Source organism: Odocoileus virginianus, chromosome 24 (genome assembly GCF_023699985.2).
Source record: "Odocoileus virginianus isolate 20LAN1187 ecotype Illinois chromosome 24, Ovbor_1.2, whole genome shotgun sequence".
Lineage (NCBI taxonomy): Eukaryota > Metazoa > Chordata > Mammalia > Artiodactyla > Cervidae > Odocoileus > Odocoileus virginianus.
The window spans coordinates 28,953,404-28,971,629 of record NC_069697.1 but is presented as its reverse complement, the minus strand read 5'-3'; the positions used below and the strand labels follow the sequence as shown (position 1 = coordinate 28,971,629).

The following is an 18,226-nucleotide window of genomic DNA, read 5'->3' as shown; positions in this document are numbered from 1 at the left end:
ATATAGATTAAGGACAGAAGAAGAAGAACTCTGAATGTCAAGACAGGAGAATGGATTTGATTCCACGAAGTACCTAGAATAGTCAAATTCACAGCATCAGAAAGTACGCTGGTAGATGCCAGGGGCTGGAAGCAGGGTGGAGAATGAAGAGTTAATTTTTTAATGGGAACAGTTTCAGTTTAGGAAAGTGAACAATTTTGGAGATGGATGATGGTGAAAGTTGCACAACAATGTGAATGGACTTAGTACCACTGAAATATGGTATTTAGTACAGCTAAATATCATTAAAATAGTGTTTTTATAATAAGACTTTTACGACATTAAAAAAAAAAAACATTTTAAAAAAGGTAGGAAAAGTGATCTTTATTCTTGTGAACCAGATCTAGATATTGGGATGAGAATTTAGGGGAAATACTGTGGAAGTTATTTCCTGGTTCTTCTACTGGTTGTTAATGTCACTATATCATATTTCCAAGGGGTAAAATGAAGATGAGTGTCCATGTCTGAAATACTTCATATAATTGCTTTCAGCATAAACAGAGACAGGACATGAGAAAATGCTTTGTATTTAAAAAAATCTATTAAAATTTAATGTGATGTTTAATAAGTAAGAAGCCCTGGATTATTCTGAACAAAAATATTAAAGAGGAGATAAGGTTTAGAACAATTACCTCACATACGTTGTACAATGGTTTTTTTAAATGTTGTACAATGGATTTTAAGAATTTCTGAAATTTAAAGCATGTGATGAAAATTGAATAACATTAATGTTAGAGTGAACCAGAAATATTATTTGTCCCGGTAAGTCTCTGTGGAACAGGAATAGAACTCTCTAAAGTGTGTGAAGATCACCTAAATTTGTGATCTATCAAGAAAAGATAACAACTCTTACGGAGGCATAGTGAGGGCAGCTTTGAGATATGTAAGCACAAGTTCAGACAACTCAGGGAGGGATGTTTAAGAAGAGAAGATGATGCTGTAAAGAATGAGGACAATCATAGGCAATATCACCCACTTTCTATTTTATTCCAAGGAAACAGCCTCCACAAATGGCCTTGAGGAACCACAGCACCATCACCGAGTTCGTCCTCACTGGGCTGTCAGACGACCCCCGCATCGAGGCTCTGCTCTTTGCGCTCTTCCTGGTGATTTACCTCCTGACCATGATGGGGAACCTGACGATGCTGCTGGTGATCAGGGCTGACTCCCACCTCCACACACCCATGTACTTCTTCTTGAGTAATCTATCATTCCTAGACCTCTGCTTCTCTTGTGTCACTCTGCCCAAGCTCCTCAAGGACCTCCTGTCTGAGAAGAAGACCATCTCTGTCGAGGGCTGTCTGGCTCAGGTCTTCTTTGTGTTTTTCTCTTCAGGAACTGAAGCCTGTCTGCTCTCGGTGATGGCCTATGACCGCTATGCTGCCATCTGCCACCCCCTGCACTATGGCCAGGTGATGAGCAACCGGCTCTGTGTGAGGCTGGTGTTGATCTCATGGGGTCTGGCCTCTCTCAATGCATTTGTCATTGAGCTCCTGGCTATTAGCCTGGATTTCTGTGATGCCCAAACCATCCACCATTACACCTGTGAGCTGCCTGCCCTTTTTCCCCTGTCTTGTTCTGATATCTCTATCGTTACCAATATCCTACTCTGCTCCAGCCTATTGCATGGGCTTGGAACCTTCATCCCAATCTTCTTCTCTTATGCCCGTATTATCTCCACCATCCTGTGCATCAGATCCACCACAGGCAGAAGCAAGGCCTTCTCCACCTGCTCCTCCCACCTCATCGCAGTGATCCTGTTCTTTGGCTCCGGGTTTCTTTGTTATCTCATGCCTCCCTCTGGCTCCTCTTTGGATTTGCTCCTCTCTGTACAGTACAGTGGAGTCACGCCCATGCTGAACCCCCTCATCTACAGCCTAAAGAACAAGGAGGTGAAGGCAGCTGTGAAGAGGACTTTGGGGAAATACCTATAATGTTCAGGTAGTGAACAGAGACAACTCTAAGCAAAATCTTAGGTTGTATTCCATTGCATTTGCTCTTTTGCCCTCATCTCTTCTAATCACACGACGTCAGTAATTCTGAAGAAAGATTCCAGAGCTCACCCAAACACCTAATCCTGTTAGTCCAAGGAAGTGGCTCTTGATTTTGGTTCCCTATTTGGAAAGTCAATGCTGTTGGTTGAAAGGGAATGTGAAAACCATCTTCCACAAAGTAGATAAATAAGACAAACAAAATAAAAGTGAGGTTAAAAAATAAAAAGATACAATAATCTTCACAGGAGTTTCAGCATCTGAATATGAGGAGCTGCAGAGAGAACTAAAAACAAAGGAGATATTTGTTAAACAGAAGCTAACCTTTTCAAATCCTAACTACTTATAAATTCTTGAAGTAAAACACTTGAAAAGCAAAATTCTATGTTAATAAAAAAGTCAACAGCCTACATAAACTATCATGAATATGAGAACACTATATACTAAAGTTAAAAACATTGCCAGTGCAGCCAACAATAGAAATAAAATATATCCTTACATGAATTCATTAATAAACAAAAAAAACTAAGTTTCTGAATGCTGAAGTGAAAGCATTAGAAAGCTAATTAAACTTAACATAAGAAAAGTAGGATAAAGGAACTAAAAGCACAAATTAATAAATTAGAAAGAAGAAAAATAGAATCAATAAATAAATCAAGGTGCTAGTTATTCAAAAAGATCAATTTTGACATAATTATGTAAAATATATTTAAGAAAAAATAAAAAGAACCTAAATAGTACAACACTGACATTAAGAATAAAAATTATAAGGCAATGCTAAGATTTGTCTAAATAAACTTTGAAAGCAGGATTTTGTTTCATTTTAAGAAAATATAACCAAAAAAATTAAATTGAGCTATTTGATGTGCAAAACAAAACAAAAAACATTAGAATAAGCTCAAAAGGACAATAAGCACTGATAGTTTTTCAAGTAAGTTTTGGCAAACTTGAATGCTCTTAGAGTACAGAATAATATGGAAAATTGTTAATGTATTTTCAGAACTAAAGTAACTGATTCAAAATATGAAAAATTACTACCCTCTTATGAATATTTAGACAAGTCTAAATGAAATAATCCACTGAATCTGAAAGTATACTGAAAGAATAATAAGCTAAATAATAACCCATGACCAAGTAAACTTCTTAGTGCTTTGATGCCTCAAATCAATAAGTTAAAGTGAGAATAATCACATGTTCATCATAATAGATTCTTAATAAGCATAAAAGTAAAATTCAACAATTTTGTTGAATATTTAATATTTAAATATTTAAATAATAATTAATAACATTTAATATTTAATAAAATTTGATAATATTTAATAATAAAAATTCTGATGACTCTATTGAAGTATAGTTGATTTACAGTGTTGTGCCAATCTCTGCTATATAGTGGTTATAAACCTACAAACATGCTTTTTATATTATTTCACAAAAAATATTTAACATCAAATAATATTCAACCATATGCTTCATGACATAATATCAAATTGGAGGAATTACAGCTATGGTTTTTCCTTTAGTCAAGTACAGACATGACCTGGGACTATAAAGGAGGCTGAGCACCTAAGAATTGATGCTTTCAAACTGTGGTGCTAGAGAAGACTTTTGAGAGTCCCATAGACTGAAAAGAGATCAAACCAGTCAATAGTAAAGGGAATCAACCCTTCATTGGAAGGACTGATGCTAAAGCTGAAGTTTCAATACTTTGACTACCTGATGCAAAGAACCGACTCTGGAAAAGACCCTGATGCTAGGAATGATTGAGGGCAGGAGGAGAAGGGAGCAACAGAGGATGAGATGGTTGGATGGCATCACCGACTCAATGGGCATGAGTTTGAGCAAACTCGGGGAGATGGTGAAGGACAGGGAAACCTGGCACACTGTAGTCCATGGGGTCTCAAACAGCCGGACACAACTGAGGGACTGAACAACAGCAGTTTAAAAGAAAACAACACTATCATTCATATTACTTAACAAGGTTATGTAATTCCCTCCAGTGCAGTAAGACAAGATTAAAATACAATATTTAATTATGGAAGAGGGGATCTACAGATATTTGGAGGTGATGATGATTACCCAAAAATCTAAGAAATTTCTCATTATTACTATTCCAAGAGAGTTTATTAAGGTAAAAAAAAAAGCTTATATATTCATGTAATCAGTAGTTTCTCTATACACCAGCAATAAACCAAATATATATATTAGAAAAACATCCATTTGCTATGGCAAGGTCAATAGAAAAACCTCAGAATTAAATTCAACAATAAGCACTCAGAACCCATACGAACAAAGCAACAAAACTAAGTAAATGACATAAAGTATGCTTAAATCCATAGATTTGATTTACAAATGTATTCATTAAGCATGCTTTCATCAAGTAATGAAATGTGATTAATAGTAACATAAACCATAACACTACTTATCATTGATTTAATAAGAGGTCTGGAGACAGAGTCCTTCAGAGTTGGCTCAGTAGCTCAATAGAATCATTAATGATTCTATTAATTATTCTAATTAATCATTAGATCAAAGATCTAAATTTAAGACCAGAAACTCTAAAACTCCTAGAGGAGAACATAGGCAAAACACTCTCCGACATAAATCACAGCAAGATCCTCTATGACCCACCTCCCAGAATATTGGAAATAAAAGCAAAAATAAACAAATGGGACCTAATTAAGCTTAAAAGCTTTTGCACAACAAAGGAAACTATAAGCAAGGTGAAAAGACAGCCTTCAGAATGGGAGAAAATAATAGCAAATGAAGCAACAGACAAAGGATTAATCTCAAAAATATACAAGCAACCCCTGCCGCTCAATTCCAGAAAAATAAATGACCCAGTCAAAAAATGGGCCAAAGAACCAAACAGACATCTCTCCAAAGAAGACATACAGATGGCTAACAAACACATGAAAAGATGCTCAACATCACTCAGTATCAGAGAAATGCACATCAAAACCACAATGAGGTACCATTACACACCAGTCAGGATGGCTGCTATCCAAAAGTCTACAAGCAATAAATGCTAGAGAGGGTGTGGAGAAAAGGGAATCCTCTTACACTGTTGGTGGGAATGCAAACTAGTACAGCCACTATGGAGAACAGTGTGGAGATTCCTTAAAAAACTGGAAATAGAACTGCCATATGACCCAGAAATCCCACTCCTGGGCATACACACCGAGGAAACCAGATCTGAAAGAGACACGTGTACCCCAATGTTCATCACAGCACTGTTTGTAATAGCCAGGACATGGAAGCAACCTAGATGCCCATCAGCAGACGAATGGATAAGGAAGCTGTGGTACATATACACCATGGACTATTACTCAGCCATTAAAAAGAATTCATTTGAATCAGTGCTAATGAGATGGATGAAACTGGAGCCCATTATACAGAGTGAAGTAAGCCAGAAAGATAAACACCAATACAGTATACTAATGCATATATATGGAATTTAGAAAGATGGTAATGATAACCCTGTGTGCAAGACAGAAAAAGAGACACAGATGTACAGAACAGACTTCTGGACTCTACGGGAGAAGGCGAGGGTGGGATGTTCTGAGAGAATAGCATTGAAACAAGCATACTATCAAGGGTGAAACAGATCATCAGCCCAAGTTGGATGCATGAGACAAGTGCTCAGGGCTGGTGCACTGGGAAGATCCAGAGGGATGGGATGGGGAGGGAGGCGGCAGGGGGGATCGGGATGGGGAACACATGTAAATCCATGGCTGATTCATGTCAATGTATGGCAAAAACCACTACAATATTGTAAAGTAATTGGCCTCCAACTAATAAAAATAAACGAAAAAAATAGCAAATATGATAGCAAAAATGATAGCAATTGTTAGGCTTTACAGCTACTGGATAAAGTAATGGAGGGCTTAGATGAAAGTTTGGCTTGGCAGATTACATCTACTGTATACCTTGTAGAGAGGTCCTATAGACTGAATCCTTGTTCCTGTCTCTTTTCCTGCTCTAACTGCTTGTGAGGCGTTGCTTCTGCATTTTGCAAAACCTGAACTGAGCGTGTGCTGCTTTCTCAGTGCACTTGGTTAGGAGACCAAGGTGAAGCTTCTTAGAATAGATATTTTTCAGCATATGAAAACTTAATCTTTTTATTTCCTGAAGCCAGAATTGAATATATAAGTGGCATAAACCACCATTCCTAAAGTCAACAAGAAAGTAAAGTTTTCTCACAAGCTAGTACAGGTGCTAATAAATTAAGAGGCTCATAATCTTGGACTGCAAGAAGATCCAATCAGTCCGTCCTAAAGGAGATCAGTCCTGGGTGTTCAATGGAAGGACTGATGTTGAAGCTGAAACTCCAATACTCTGGCCACCTCATGAGAAGAGTTAACTCATTGGAAAAGATCCTAATGCTGGGAAGGATTGGGGGCAGGAGGAGAAGGGGATGACAGAGGATGAGATGGCTGGATGACTCGATGGACATGGGTTTGGGTAGATTCCGGGAGTTGGTGATGAACAGGGAGGCCTGGCATGCTGTGATTCATAGGGTCGCCAAGAGTCGGACACGACTGAGTGACTGAACTGAACTGAACTAATGTTGGTACATTCTCTGATAACACTTAGGAAACAAATTCTTACATTTTGGGAATAAAGTAGATAATAATGCCTCCAAACACAACAATCATCTTCAGTTGCTTTTTAACATTTACTGAAAAATCTTCAAAACAAGTTGAAACATTATTCTCTGGTCCACTACTGCAAAAATAAAAGACTAAGTTTGGCCCCCAGCCAGCATGGTCAAAGAAACTCGTGGTGTTGGAACTCTTCCTCTTTCTGACCTCCCTAAAAACTTCCCTGATAGTGGAGAATCTGAAATTTCTATGTAGAAGGCATTTTGTGTTGACAAAGTGGTTGGGAGATGAGAAATAGAATTATTTTCTGCCATATCAGTAAACAAAGGATGACACAGTCATCAGCAATCCCAGCCACCATGGTTGGTGAGTTAGTGACTGTGAGGGAACTCAGGAAGGAAAGAATATCTGCCATCTAGCAGCCATCAGACTGCAGTCACTCCCCACTAAGGGTGAGCTTGTAGAAATACAAGATGCTAACCACAATAGCTGAGGCACATATCAAAGAATGATTTCAGTAAGCCTAGATTCTTGCATCTTCCCAAAAATAGAAAAGTGCTAAATTCCTTAACTTGATATATCTGAATTCTTAATTTAATAGTAATCTTCTGATGTTACCAATTACCTGCCCTTTGTTGCAAAACTCATATATCCTAGCCCCTCACCTCCTTGGAGCAGTTTCCCAGAACTATCTGAAATGCTGTCTCCCAGGCACAGTGATATCTATGTCAGTTTTATATACACTGAAAGAAAGAAATGAAAGTGCGTGGAGGTTTAAGTGGGAAACAGATTTCAATATGAAAATCTTGTATGTCAAATAGACAATCATGATAATCTTGTATGTCAGCCGCCATCATGAAACTACTGAGTCAGGTTAGATACACGACAACTGGAAAGCATCCCAGGAAGGATGCTCTGAAAAGTACTAACAGAACTGTGATATTTCTTACCACTCTGCTTTATTTACTTATTACCCAAAGTTTTCCCCATCTGCCCATTCAGTAGAATCAGAGAATAAAGACTCAAAATGGATTCTGAGTTTAAAAGTATAAAAATATTTGAAGGAATATACAACTAGACATGAAACAAACTGGGGAGGGGATTGGAAAGATATGCAGGAAAATTCATAGTAAGTATGGAGGGCTCTATATATTACCACCCAATCCTATTTATATGGATACTAAAGATTCACCCTCTACTAAGTTTGAAGGTATAAGAGTAAAGAATTCAGTCTTCCTTCCTACAGGGGGATCAGGAACATGATAAGCCCACTGAGAAGTCCACACAAAATATAATGCAATCACCAGAGATCTGATAAAGTAGTGTGGATTGAGTACATGTAGGCACAATTTTCTGAGCTTCTCTTGGTCTTAGAACGGCACAGAAGGACATCCAAAGGCTTCAGTGTATCTACTAGTGGGACAAAGATGTTAGCTTACAATAAGAGAGCTAGTGGCCTGCAAACGGGTCCTTTGATTCAGATGAGAGTTGAATTCAAAAATGTGTGGCATGATCGGCATTACCAGGAAATGAAAAAGGATGAGCTATTAGTATGTATGATAGATTTCCAAGAGATGACTAGAGGGGATGAGTTACATGTGGAACAAGAGGCCAGCAAAGGACTAACGCCTCTCATCCCAGCACCATTGTAACTTTGTGCATGCATGCATTCTCAGTCCTGTCTGACTCTTTGTGAGCCCATGGACTGTAGTCCAACAGGCTCCTCTATCCATGAGATTCCTCGGGCAAGAATACTGGAGTGGGTTGCCATTTCCTTCTCCAGGGGATATTCCTGACCCAGGGATTGAATCCATGTCTCCTGCATTGGCCACCATGTAAGCCCACCCCAATGCTTATAGTGGCCTTATTTATAAGAGCCAAGATATAAAAGCAATCTGTGTCCATCCACAAATGAATGGATAAAGAAGATATGGCATATATACAATAGAATATTACTGTCATGAAAAATAATGAAATTTTTCCATTTGCAACAACATAAATGCTTAGTAGAGAAAGACAAATACTGTATGTTTTCCTTTATATGTAGAATCTAAAAAAAATTAAACAAAAGAATATAATAAAATAGAAACAGACTCACAGATACAGAGAATAAACTAGTGGTTACCACTGATGAAAGGGACTGGAGGAAAAGCAAGACAGGAGAAGATTAAGAGGTACAAAATACTAGATATAGAATAAAGAAGATACAATGTAATTATAGCATAGGGAATATAGCCAGCATTTTATAACCACTTTAAATGGAGTGTAATCTTAAAAAGTATCAAATCACTATGTTTACACCTGAAACCAATATAATATTGTAAACCAACTGTACCTTATACTTTTAATTTAAAAAGTCATTGACAGGGCTTCCCTTGAGGCTCAGTAGTAAAGAATCTGCCTGCCAATGCAAGAGACATGAGTTTGATCCCTGGTCTGTGAAGATCCCACGTGCCATGGAGCAACTAAGCCCATGTGCCACAACTACTGAATCTGTGCTCTAGAGCCCAGAAACCACAACTACGGAAGTCCATGTACCCCAGAACCTGTGCCCCACAACAAGAAAGTAACCCCTCCTCAGTGTAACTAGAGAAAAGCCCACACAGCAAAGATGACCCAGCACAGCCAAAAATAAATAAATAGATAAAATTATTTTTGTTTTAAAAGGTCAATGACAAAGAAAGAATTTTAAAGGCAGCCAGGGGAAAAAGGATGATAACTCACCAGGGAACCCCCAATAGGCTATAGCAAATTTCTCAGCAAAAACTCTACAGGCCAGGAAGCAGTGAAATGACATTCTCAAAATATTTGAAAGATAAAAACTGTTGGCCAAGAATATTCTATTCAGCAAAGGCAAAATTAGATACAAAGGAGAAATAAGGACATTCCCAAACAAAAACTGAGATAGTCATCAACACAAGACCTGCCTAAAAATAAAAAGTTGAAAAGAGTTATTCTACCAGAAACAGAAGACAAAAGAACATAAACTGTAAGGTGATAAACAGAATTATAAAATTGCAACTCTATGTGAGAATATGTTTTAAACACTTTATTATCAACAACAAAAAGAATAAAATATCTAGGAATAAATTTAATCAAGGAGGTCAAAGACTTTGACCCTGAAAACTATGAGACATAGTTGAAAGTCACTGAAGCAGACAAAAAGAAATGGAAACAGAGTTCATGTTCATGGATGTCTATGTTGCCTAAAGCAATCTACAGATTCAATGCAATCCCTATCAATCCCAGGGAGATTTTTCACAGAAATAGAACAAAAAATGCTAAAATCTATATGGAATCACAAAAACCAAAGCAATCTTGAGAATAAAAGAACAAAACTGGAGGTTTCACATGCCCCAATTTTAAACTATGTAATAAAGCTACAACTATCAAAACAGCACAATACTGACAGAAAAACAGATAGACAGATCACTGGCACAGAACTGAGAGCCCAGAAATAAACCTAAACACATAATGGTCAGTTAATCTATGACAAAGGAGCAAAGAACAAGCAATAGAGAAAAGATAGTCTCTTCTATCATCAGCAATACATGATGTTGGAGAAACAGGACAGTTCACATGCAAAAAAAAATTCATTATGTGCTTGAATTACTATCTATGTATTACTATCATCATATTTACATAATTCATTATATATTTTGAATATAGAATTCTATAAACTTAAGATCCAATTATTTTTACTTTGTATGTCTTAAATATACAAAAATTTTATTTGTCAGTTATACCTTAATAGATCTGGCAGGGGCAGGATTAAGTAAGGTCCTAAAAATAATCAAGATGTACACCTTAAATCTATATAATTTTTGCCAATTGTATTTGAATAAATCTGTTAAAGAATAAACTTTAACATGATTCATGTTAAACAGAATATCACTTTTTAAATAAAAATAGGAGATTACTCTGGAGAAAAAAAAAGATACAGTAAATTCAAGACCCAACAATATCCCTAGCATGGAGTTAAGTCCTCTCAGCCACTATAATGGACAAGTCTATGGTTAAAATGAGAAAATTTTAAGCATGCACTAAAATATAATCTGGAGCTCAGTAATATGTCACAGCTCAGTTTATTGAAGAATTTGAAAGCTCATTTTCAGCTATGTGTAGCCATTAGGAAAATGTTCCATCAGATTGAAATTTGTTTAAAAGTCCCATTCTTATACTCTGCTTTTTCAACCCCCACAACTCTAACAAAACACTCTTTTAGGCTTTAAATAATTGCCTTAATTCAGACACTTCAAATACTTCCCTGGAGAGAATCCCCTATGCCTCTTACTAAGTTTAATTTTCCAGTTACCTGGAAACTATGCAGTTGGCGAGTCCGGAGCTAGGCTTCAGGCTGGGACTTCAGGGAATACAGGGAAGTGGCTGAGCTTCCCCCGGACCCAGCATAGCCCGTGGCTATCTAAGTAAGATGGCTTTCTGATTGGTTCCATTAAAGAATGCTTTCTTTAAGTGATGCTCTTAGAAGAGTACCCAGAATCACAGAAGAAATGAAGAGAAGGCACACTGCTGCACCTGAGTTCATGTGAGAGGTTTAATGAAATATATGTCTGTTGTTCAAATTTTGAGCTTTTTTAGAGAAACTGTCCTAACCTTGGCCTACTTTATGGAATGACACCACCCTAAATTAAGGTTTTCAGGAAAACAGTCCTGATTGTGTGATTTATATACTGCTTCTAACGAGAGAACTATTCTAATGCCCAGAACTCTGAGTGCTGTCTGACATATCAAACATCAAACTCCTTTGAGGAGGTCAGTTCTGAGGAGACTTTACCTATGATGTTCAACAATGATGGGAAAGGCAGAAAATTATCTTTTTGAAGAAACAGAAAAACAAAAAGTATGGTAATTCTTCCCTGATTCTCTGAGGATACATTTATCTTTTTCCCGGAATATTTGTGGGTAGGGGTTTTCAACCATTTTTTAAATATTTATTATTTTTATTTATGTATTTATTTGGCAGCACTGGATCTTCATTGCAGGATGTGAACTCTCAGTTGCAGCATGTGGGATCTAGTTCCCTGACTAAGGATTGAACCTTAGCCCCCTACATTGGGAGCATGGAGTCTTATCCACTGGACCACCAGGGAGATTCCTGTGTGTAGGTTTTAAACCTGCTGTCTATCCCTTCCCACATCTCTACCTCCTCACATTTCATTACCTATTCCACTTGTTCTAGAGCCAAGGATCTTGTTCCTTCATCCCTCTTCCCTGACTAGAGATGAAAATATCTTGGCCCTTGACATCACCTCCAACCCTGGGAAGGGCTTTCAGTTCAGTTCAGTCACTCAGTCATGTCCAACTCTTTGCGACCCCATGGACTGCAGCACACCAGGCCTCCCTGTCCATCACCAATTCCCAGAGTTAACCCAAACTCATGTCTATTGAGTCGGTGATGCCACTCAACCATCTCATCCTCTGTCATCCCCTTCTCCTCCTGCCTTCAGTCTTTCTCAGCTTAGACATCCCTATTCCCCCAAGTGTTGCATTAGTCTATCAAACCTGCACAAGTCAACAGAATGACCTCTATCCTCCCTGTATAACACTGAATACAGGAACATCTTACAGCCTGGCCTAAATCTTCTTATACTTCATAATCACAAAATATTGTAGAGAGAAATCAGAATATTACAGACAGATTCTGGGCTGTTAAAGGAACTTATTCCCCTGCTTTTTCTGACTCCAGTTTGATAAACTGCAGTAAATATTTCTGTTCCTTAAACCTTCAGATCTGGTTACCAGTGAGTAGGTGTGAGTAGTGCAAGGAGTACTATTCACAAGGAAGGAATAGCTCTGAGAACAATTCAGCTGGGTCATGTTGACCTTTGGTTCTCTCCTTCCCAGTACTGATATTCTTCTCCCAGTTCAGATTCCTGGGTCTAAAAGTTGCCCTGGGATCCCTCAGGCCATCCTGGAGGCTGACCTACTACACACACTTCACTCATTTGTTCATTCCAGAAATATCTTTAAATAGTGTGGGTTAGACTTTCTAGGACAATTCTGTAATCCTCCTTTCATATCTTTTACCATTTGCTGAGATCACTTTAATTGTGCCTGTTCTCATCCATGTGTAAATCTCATCAGTCTCTAATACAAAAGGATGAAGTGAAGACAGTTTCTTTTGTTCCTAAATTTATTTCCTGATATCCTGACCTAGAATGAGTTGCAAGGTTTTGCTTTTGGTCATTCAAAAAAAATTTATCCCATCAATTTAAAATGTTATTTAGCAGGGGATGGGGGGCTCCTTTCTCTGTGATACCTTCTAAATCACTTGATACAGTGGTTGATGTCTTCCTGCATACTAAATGTGGACATCGATGCGAGAGAAAAATTTCTCCAGAAATACTATGCTAAAGAAATAGAAATGATTCTGGAAATAGTCTCAATTACCAGGAGACCCTGAGCTTGCCACTGTGGTGGCAAGACACTGTGGTCTGGTCTCCTTGTGAGTGAAACTGGAGAATAAAGCAATTTGGGGGATGGCTTGAAAATATCCAGATCGTTGAGATATACATGAAAATATATAAGTTTTATGAAGAATAAGTCCTATTTATCATTTTACTTTGCTTTGAGTAGATTTTATATAAAAAGTTTTCTATCAACAGTATTTACAAATGTATCCATGCAGGATCTGCAAACATAATTTCTCCAGCTGTTTCTGCCTCACTATCACTAGAACTAAGCCAATATCCCCAGGCACACAAGGGTAAACACTATCCTGTTTTCCAGGCACAAAGGCAACCTACATGTCAGTCTAAGATGGGCCTAAGCTTTGACTGATGAGTTTGTTAATGGGATCATAGCTGAAGCATCTCTTGGTGAGTTAGCATGGGGTCATAGATTATTGGCAGGATCAGAAATAGGTGGTATATGAAAAAGCAATATAAAATTTTTGTAAGTTCATAAAGCTATGTAGGGTTATATTGTGAGCTGACAAACAAAAGCAGAAACCTGCTAAATCATGTTTAAAACCTCAGGCTCCTAAGAAAACTTCATACAGAACAGTGCTTTGCTACATAGCCCTACAAATGCAGGTTCAAAATTATTTGGATTCAGGTGAGCATCATCATTCACATAATCTACCACCATTCTCGTTTTCTTGGGTAAACCCTTACACCTAGCACAAGTGGATTCAAGAAGCAGTTAAGGGAAAACCACATAAAAACTTCTTTTCTGAACTCATGGGACAATAAAAAAATTAATTGCCCACAACACAAATGCAAGTACCTTGTTGCAGTAATGGTTAAAGTAACTGTTGCTTCTATAAAAATGAGAGATAATCAGAGGATGTTGCAGATGATGACATATTCTGCAGATAAACACAGACTTCATGGGTAGGCGGTATGGCAACTCTGATGGATAATATTCCCAATACTTCTGCCAGGGATCAGTATTACAGGTGATTGGTGGTATTAGGATGGCTTTCCCTGGTAGCTCATCTTGTAAAGAATCTGCCTGCAATGCAGGAGAACCTGGTTTGATTCCTTGGTGGGGAAGATCTGCTGGAGAAGGGATAGGCTATCCAATCCAGCATTCTTGGGCTTCCCTGGTGGCTCCAGGGAGGCCACCTGCAATGTGGGAGATCTGGGTTCGATCCCAGGGTTGGGAAGATCCCATGGAGAAGGGAACACTACCCACTCCAGTATTCTGGCCTAGAGAATTCCATGGACTGTATAGTCCATGGGGTCGCAAAGAGTCAGACACGACTGAGGTGGTATTAGGGGCATAGAGTGAAAGGATGGGACTGTACTTGGAATATTCAACAGGTCATATCTGAAGTATGCATGAGAGGTCAGATGGAGGTTTTCAAATAATGTGATAGGTATAATGAAGCTAACAAAATGTGTGAAGATGAAGCTAGAAATAATAATTTGTGATTACTATTAAGATGTGGTCCATTTTATCAATGAGCTCATAGCCTTGAGGGGAAACCTGAGAAAGCATATTTAACATTAATGAGAAAAAAATCAGAATTCAGACTATGACATAAAGCCACTGAAAACAAGGAATCAGTGATTTAAATAGAAGATTATGAGTTTAGAAGGAGGAGCTGTCAGGAGAGACTATAAGAAAAAGACAGGATTTAAGGTCAGTTAAGAATTTAGATCCACAGATTAAAATGGAGAACATCTGAATGGAGAATAATAGAAGCACAGAAACAAATACACTTTTCTGATATCAAAAGTAGCCAATTTGATTTAAAAGTAGGTTAAAGATGGATATGAAAGAACTCTGAATACTGGAACAGAAAAAATGGTCTAAGTACCTATGGATCAAGCCTAATCTGGTAGATTAGAAAAAGCAATGGTTTTTAAAAAAGCAATGGTTTTTCACTTGTTGTGAACATGGCATTAAAAAATCTCCCTGAATATCATATTTTTCAACAGTAAAATGGATATCATATCAGCTGCCATAAATAAATCACAAAATCACTTTGAGAAAAAAACTGAGATAGTGATTGAGATACTCTGTACACACACACACACACACACACACACAGTTAATGGAAATTTAATGAGTGCTTAGGAAGTTAGAAGTCACTAGATGATTATGACCTAAAATATAATGATATGGAAAGGAGACAAGTTTAAAATAACTGCTGCAAATCCATACTATAATGGTTCTTAAAACCAAATGATTATAAGGCTCTCTAAACAATAGGAAAAATCCAGGTGGAAACTAACTACCAAGAATGTACAAGGAAGCCAGGTATATTTATTTTTCCAATTAAATCCCTATAAAAAAGGAATGAGATTCTCTGTTAAGTATCTGAAGGCTGCAATCCAAGAACAGTGATTGACAAAATAGAATAAAACTTCTTGCTGAGGTACAGTGAGGGATATATTGAGTGCCTCAACACAGCACCCAAACAGCGCAGAGGGAAATGTGTAAGCAGAAGGGGTGATGCTGTGAAGGAAATAGGAACAGTCATAGGAGATCTCACCTCTCCTTTATTTTATTACAGGAAAATAATCTCAACAAATGGCCTTGAGGAACCACAGCACCATAACCCAGTTTATTCTCATTGGGCTGTCTGACGACCCCCGCATCCAAGCTCTGCTCTTTGTATTATTCCTGGGAATTTACCTCCTGACACTAACAGGGAACCTGACAATGATATTAGTGATCAGGACTGACTCCCACCTCCACTCACCCATGTACTACTTCTTGAGTAATCTATCATTCCTAGATCTCTGCTTGTCTTCTGTCACTTTGCCCAAGCTACTGGAGGACCTCCTATCTGAGAAGAAGACCATCTCAGTAGGAGGCTGTCTAGCCCAGGTCTTCTTCGTGTTTCTTACTGCGGGAAATGAAGCCTGTCTGCTCTCAGTCATGGCCTATGACCGTTATGCCACCATCTGCCACCCCTTGCTCTATGACCAGGTGATGAGCAACCAGCTCTGTAAGGGGCTGGTGTGGGGCTCCTGGGGCCTGGCCTCTCTCAATGCAGTCATCATTCTGCTCTTGGCTATTAATCTGGATTTCTGTGATGCTCAAACTATCCACCACTACACCTGTGAGCTTCCCTCCCTCTTCCCTCTGTCTTGCTCTGATTTCTCCATCAATATTAGTATCTTGTCCTTCTCCACTATATTCCTCGGCCTTGGAAACTTCTTCCCAATCTTCTTCTCCTATGTTCGTATTATAATCAACATTCTGAGCATCAGCTCCACCACAGGCAAGAGCAAAGCTTTCTCTACCTGCTCTTCCCACCTCATCGCAGTGATCCTGTTCTTTGGCTCAGGTATGCTTCGCTATCTCATGCCTCCCTCTGGTTCCTCCCTGGATTTGCTTTCTTCCTTACAATACAGTGTGATCACACCCATGCTGAATCCCCTTATCTACAGCCTAAGGAACAAGGAAGTAAAGACAGCTGTGCAAAGGACATTGGGAAAATATTTGCAATATTTTGAGCAGTGAAGTAAGTTACATTTACTCATCAAAACTGCCAAGATTGAGCTTTCTCTTATGTTGCCTCTTCCTTCTCGCGCTCGTTGCTCTCGCTCAGTCGTGTCCATCTCTTTTAGAACTCATGTCTCACGTGTCTCCTGCACTGCTGGCAGATTCTTTACCACTGAGTCATCGGGGAAGCCCCCTTCCTGCCTCAACACAGGGTCAGATAGGGTACACAAAAGATCCTAGAGCTTTCCTGAGCACCACATCTTGTTATTGAAAAGTCAGTTCAGTTCAGTTCAGTAGCTCAGTCGTGTCTGACTCTTTGCAACCCCATGAATCGCAGTACGTCAGGCTTCCCTGTCCATCACCAACTCCTGGAGTTTACTCAAACTCATGCCCATCGAGTCAGTGATGCCATCCAGCTATCTCATCCTCTGTCGTCCCCTTGTCCTCCTGCCCTCAATCCCTCCGAGCATCAAGGCCTTTTCCAACGAGTCAACTCTTTGCATGAGGTGACCAAAGTACTGGAGTTTCAGCTTCAGCATCAGTCCTTCCAATGAACACCCAGGACTGATCTCCTTTAGGATGGACTGGCTGGATCTCCTAGAGGCATATATTTTAAACTTCCACTTGAAAAGTCTATGCTCTATTGATTGGGAAAGAACATGAAAGCATTCTTCCACAAGCACACTAATAAGACAACAAACTAATTAGTGTGAAAAGTTAACATACACAGGTGGTTTGATTTCTCAAAAAAAAATAAATAGAATAAAATTTACCAAAAAATCAATCTGAAATGCTTAATAATGAAAGATTCAAAAGAGTCTTTATATTTCATTTAAAAATATTTAACTTTAATCAATAGCCCACCAGAAGGTTTGTGATCAAATCAGATTGGAGGGATTACAGCTAAAGTAATTAGCAATAAAAGAATAATTACCATATTACTTAATAAGACCATGAAATTTCTCCCCACTGCAGCTGGATAAGGATAGATATAAGATTTAAATTTTTCTTGAGAAAAGAAAAATCTACAAATATTGGCAATGATGAAATTTTCTACCTGGAAAATCTAAGAATTCCATTAGAAATTAAAAATTATTAATACTCAAAGAGACTCAAATGATGCAAAAATCTTAATATATTGATATAAAAATTGTTTCTATACACCAAAATCTAGTTAACAGACAAAAAGTATGTTAACATAGAAAATTACTCATTGCTATTACAACATCAACATAAAATCCCAGGATTAAACTTAACAATGAACCCTTAAAACTATATGAACAAAACAGCAAAAGTGAACTGCTATTAAAGATACTTAATATAAGATTTCTTTATAAAGTGTGTTTTCATCTTCAAATGACAAATATGTGACAAACATTAACATAAATCATAAGAACATTTATCACTGAATTATCAATAGCTATTGGGTTCCTTGGTGGCTCAGATGGTAAAGAATCTGCCTGCAGTGCAGGAGACCCAGGTTTGATCTGGGTTGGGAAGATTCCCTAGAGAAGGGAACGTCTACCCACTTCAGTATTCTTGCCTTGGAGAATTCCATGGACAGAAGGGCCTGGTAGGCCACAGTCCACAGGGTTACAAAGAGTCAGACAGGACTGAGCAACTAACACTTTCACTTTCATGGAGATAGATGGTTCTAGAATTGCTTGAATA

The 18,226-nt window shown here is 38.2% G+C and overlaps 2 protein-coding genes across 2 annotated transcripts; both read left to right on the top strand.

The window, feature by feature from the left end:
* Window positions 1-1,049: 1,049 nt before the first annotated feature.
* On the top strand, window positions 1,050-1,973 carry LOC110142269 (olfactory receptor 8S1-like). Its single transcript, XM_020901383.2, has one exon. It carries the CDS (start codon window positions 1,050-1,052, stop codon window positions 1,971-1,973), a length of 924 nt encoding a protein of 307 aa, XP_020757042.2.
* Window positions 1,974-15,634: 13,661 nt separating this feature from the next.
* On the top strand, window positions 15,635-16,573 carry LOC110142272 (olfactory receptor 8S1-like). Its single transcript, XM_020901386.2, has one exon. It carries the CDS (start codon window positions 15,635-15,637, stop codon window positions 16,571-16,573), a length of 939 nt encoding a protein of 312 aa, XP_020757045.2.
* Window positions 16,574-18,226: the final 1,653 nt, after the last annotated feature.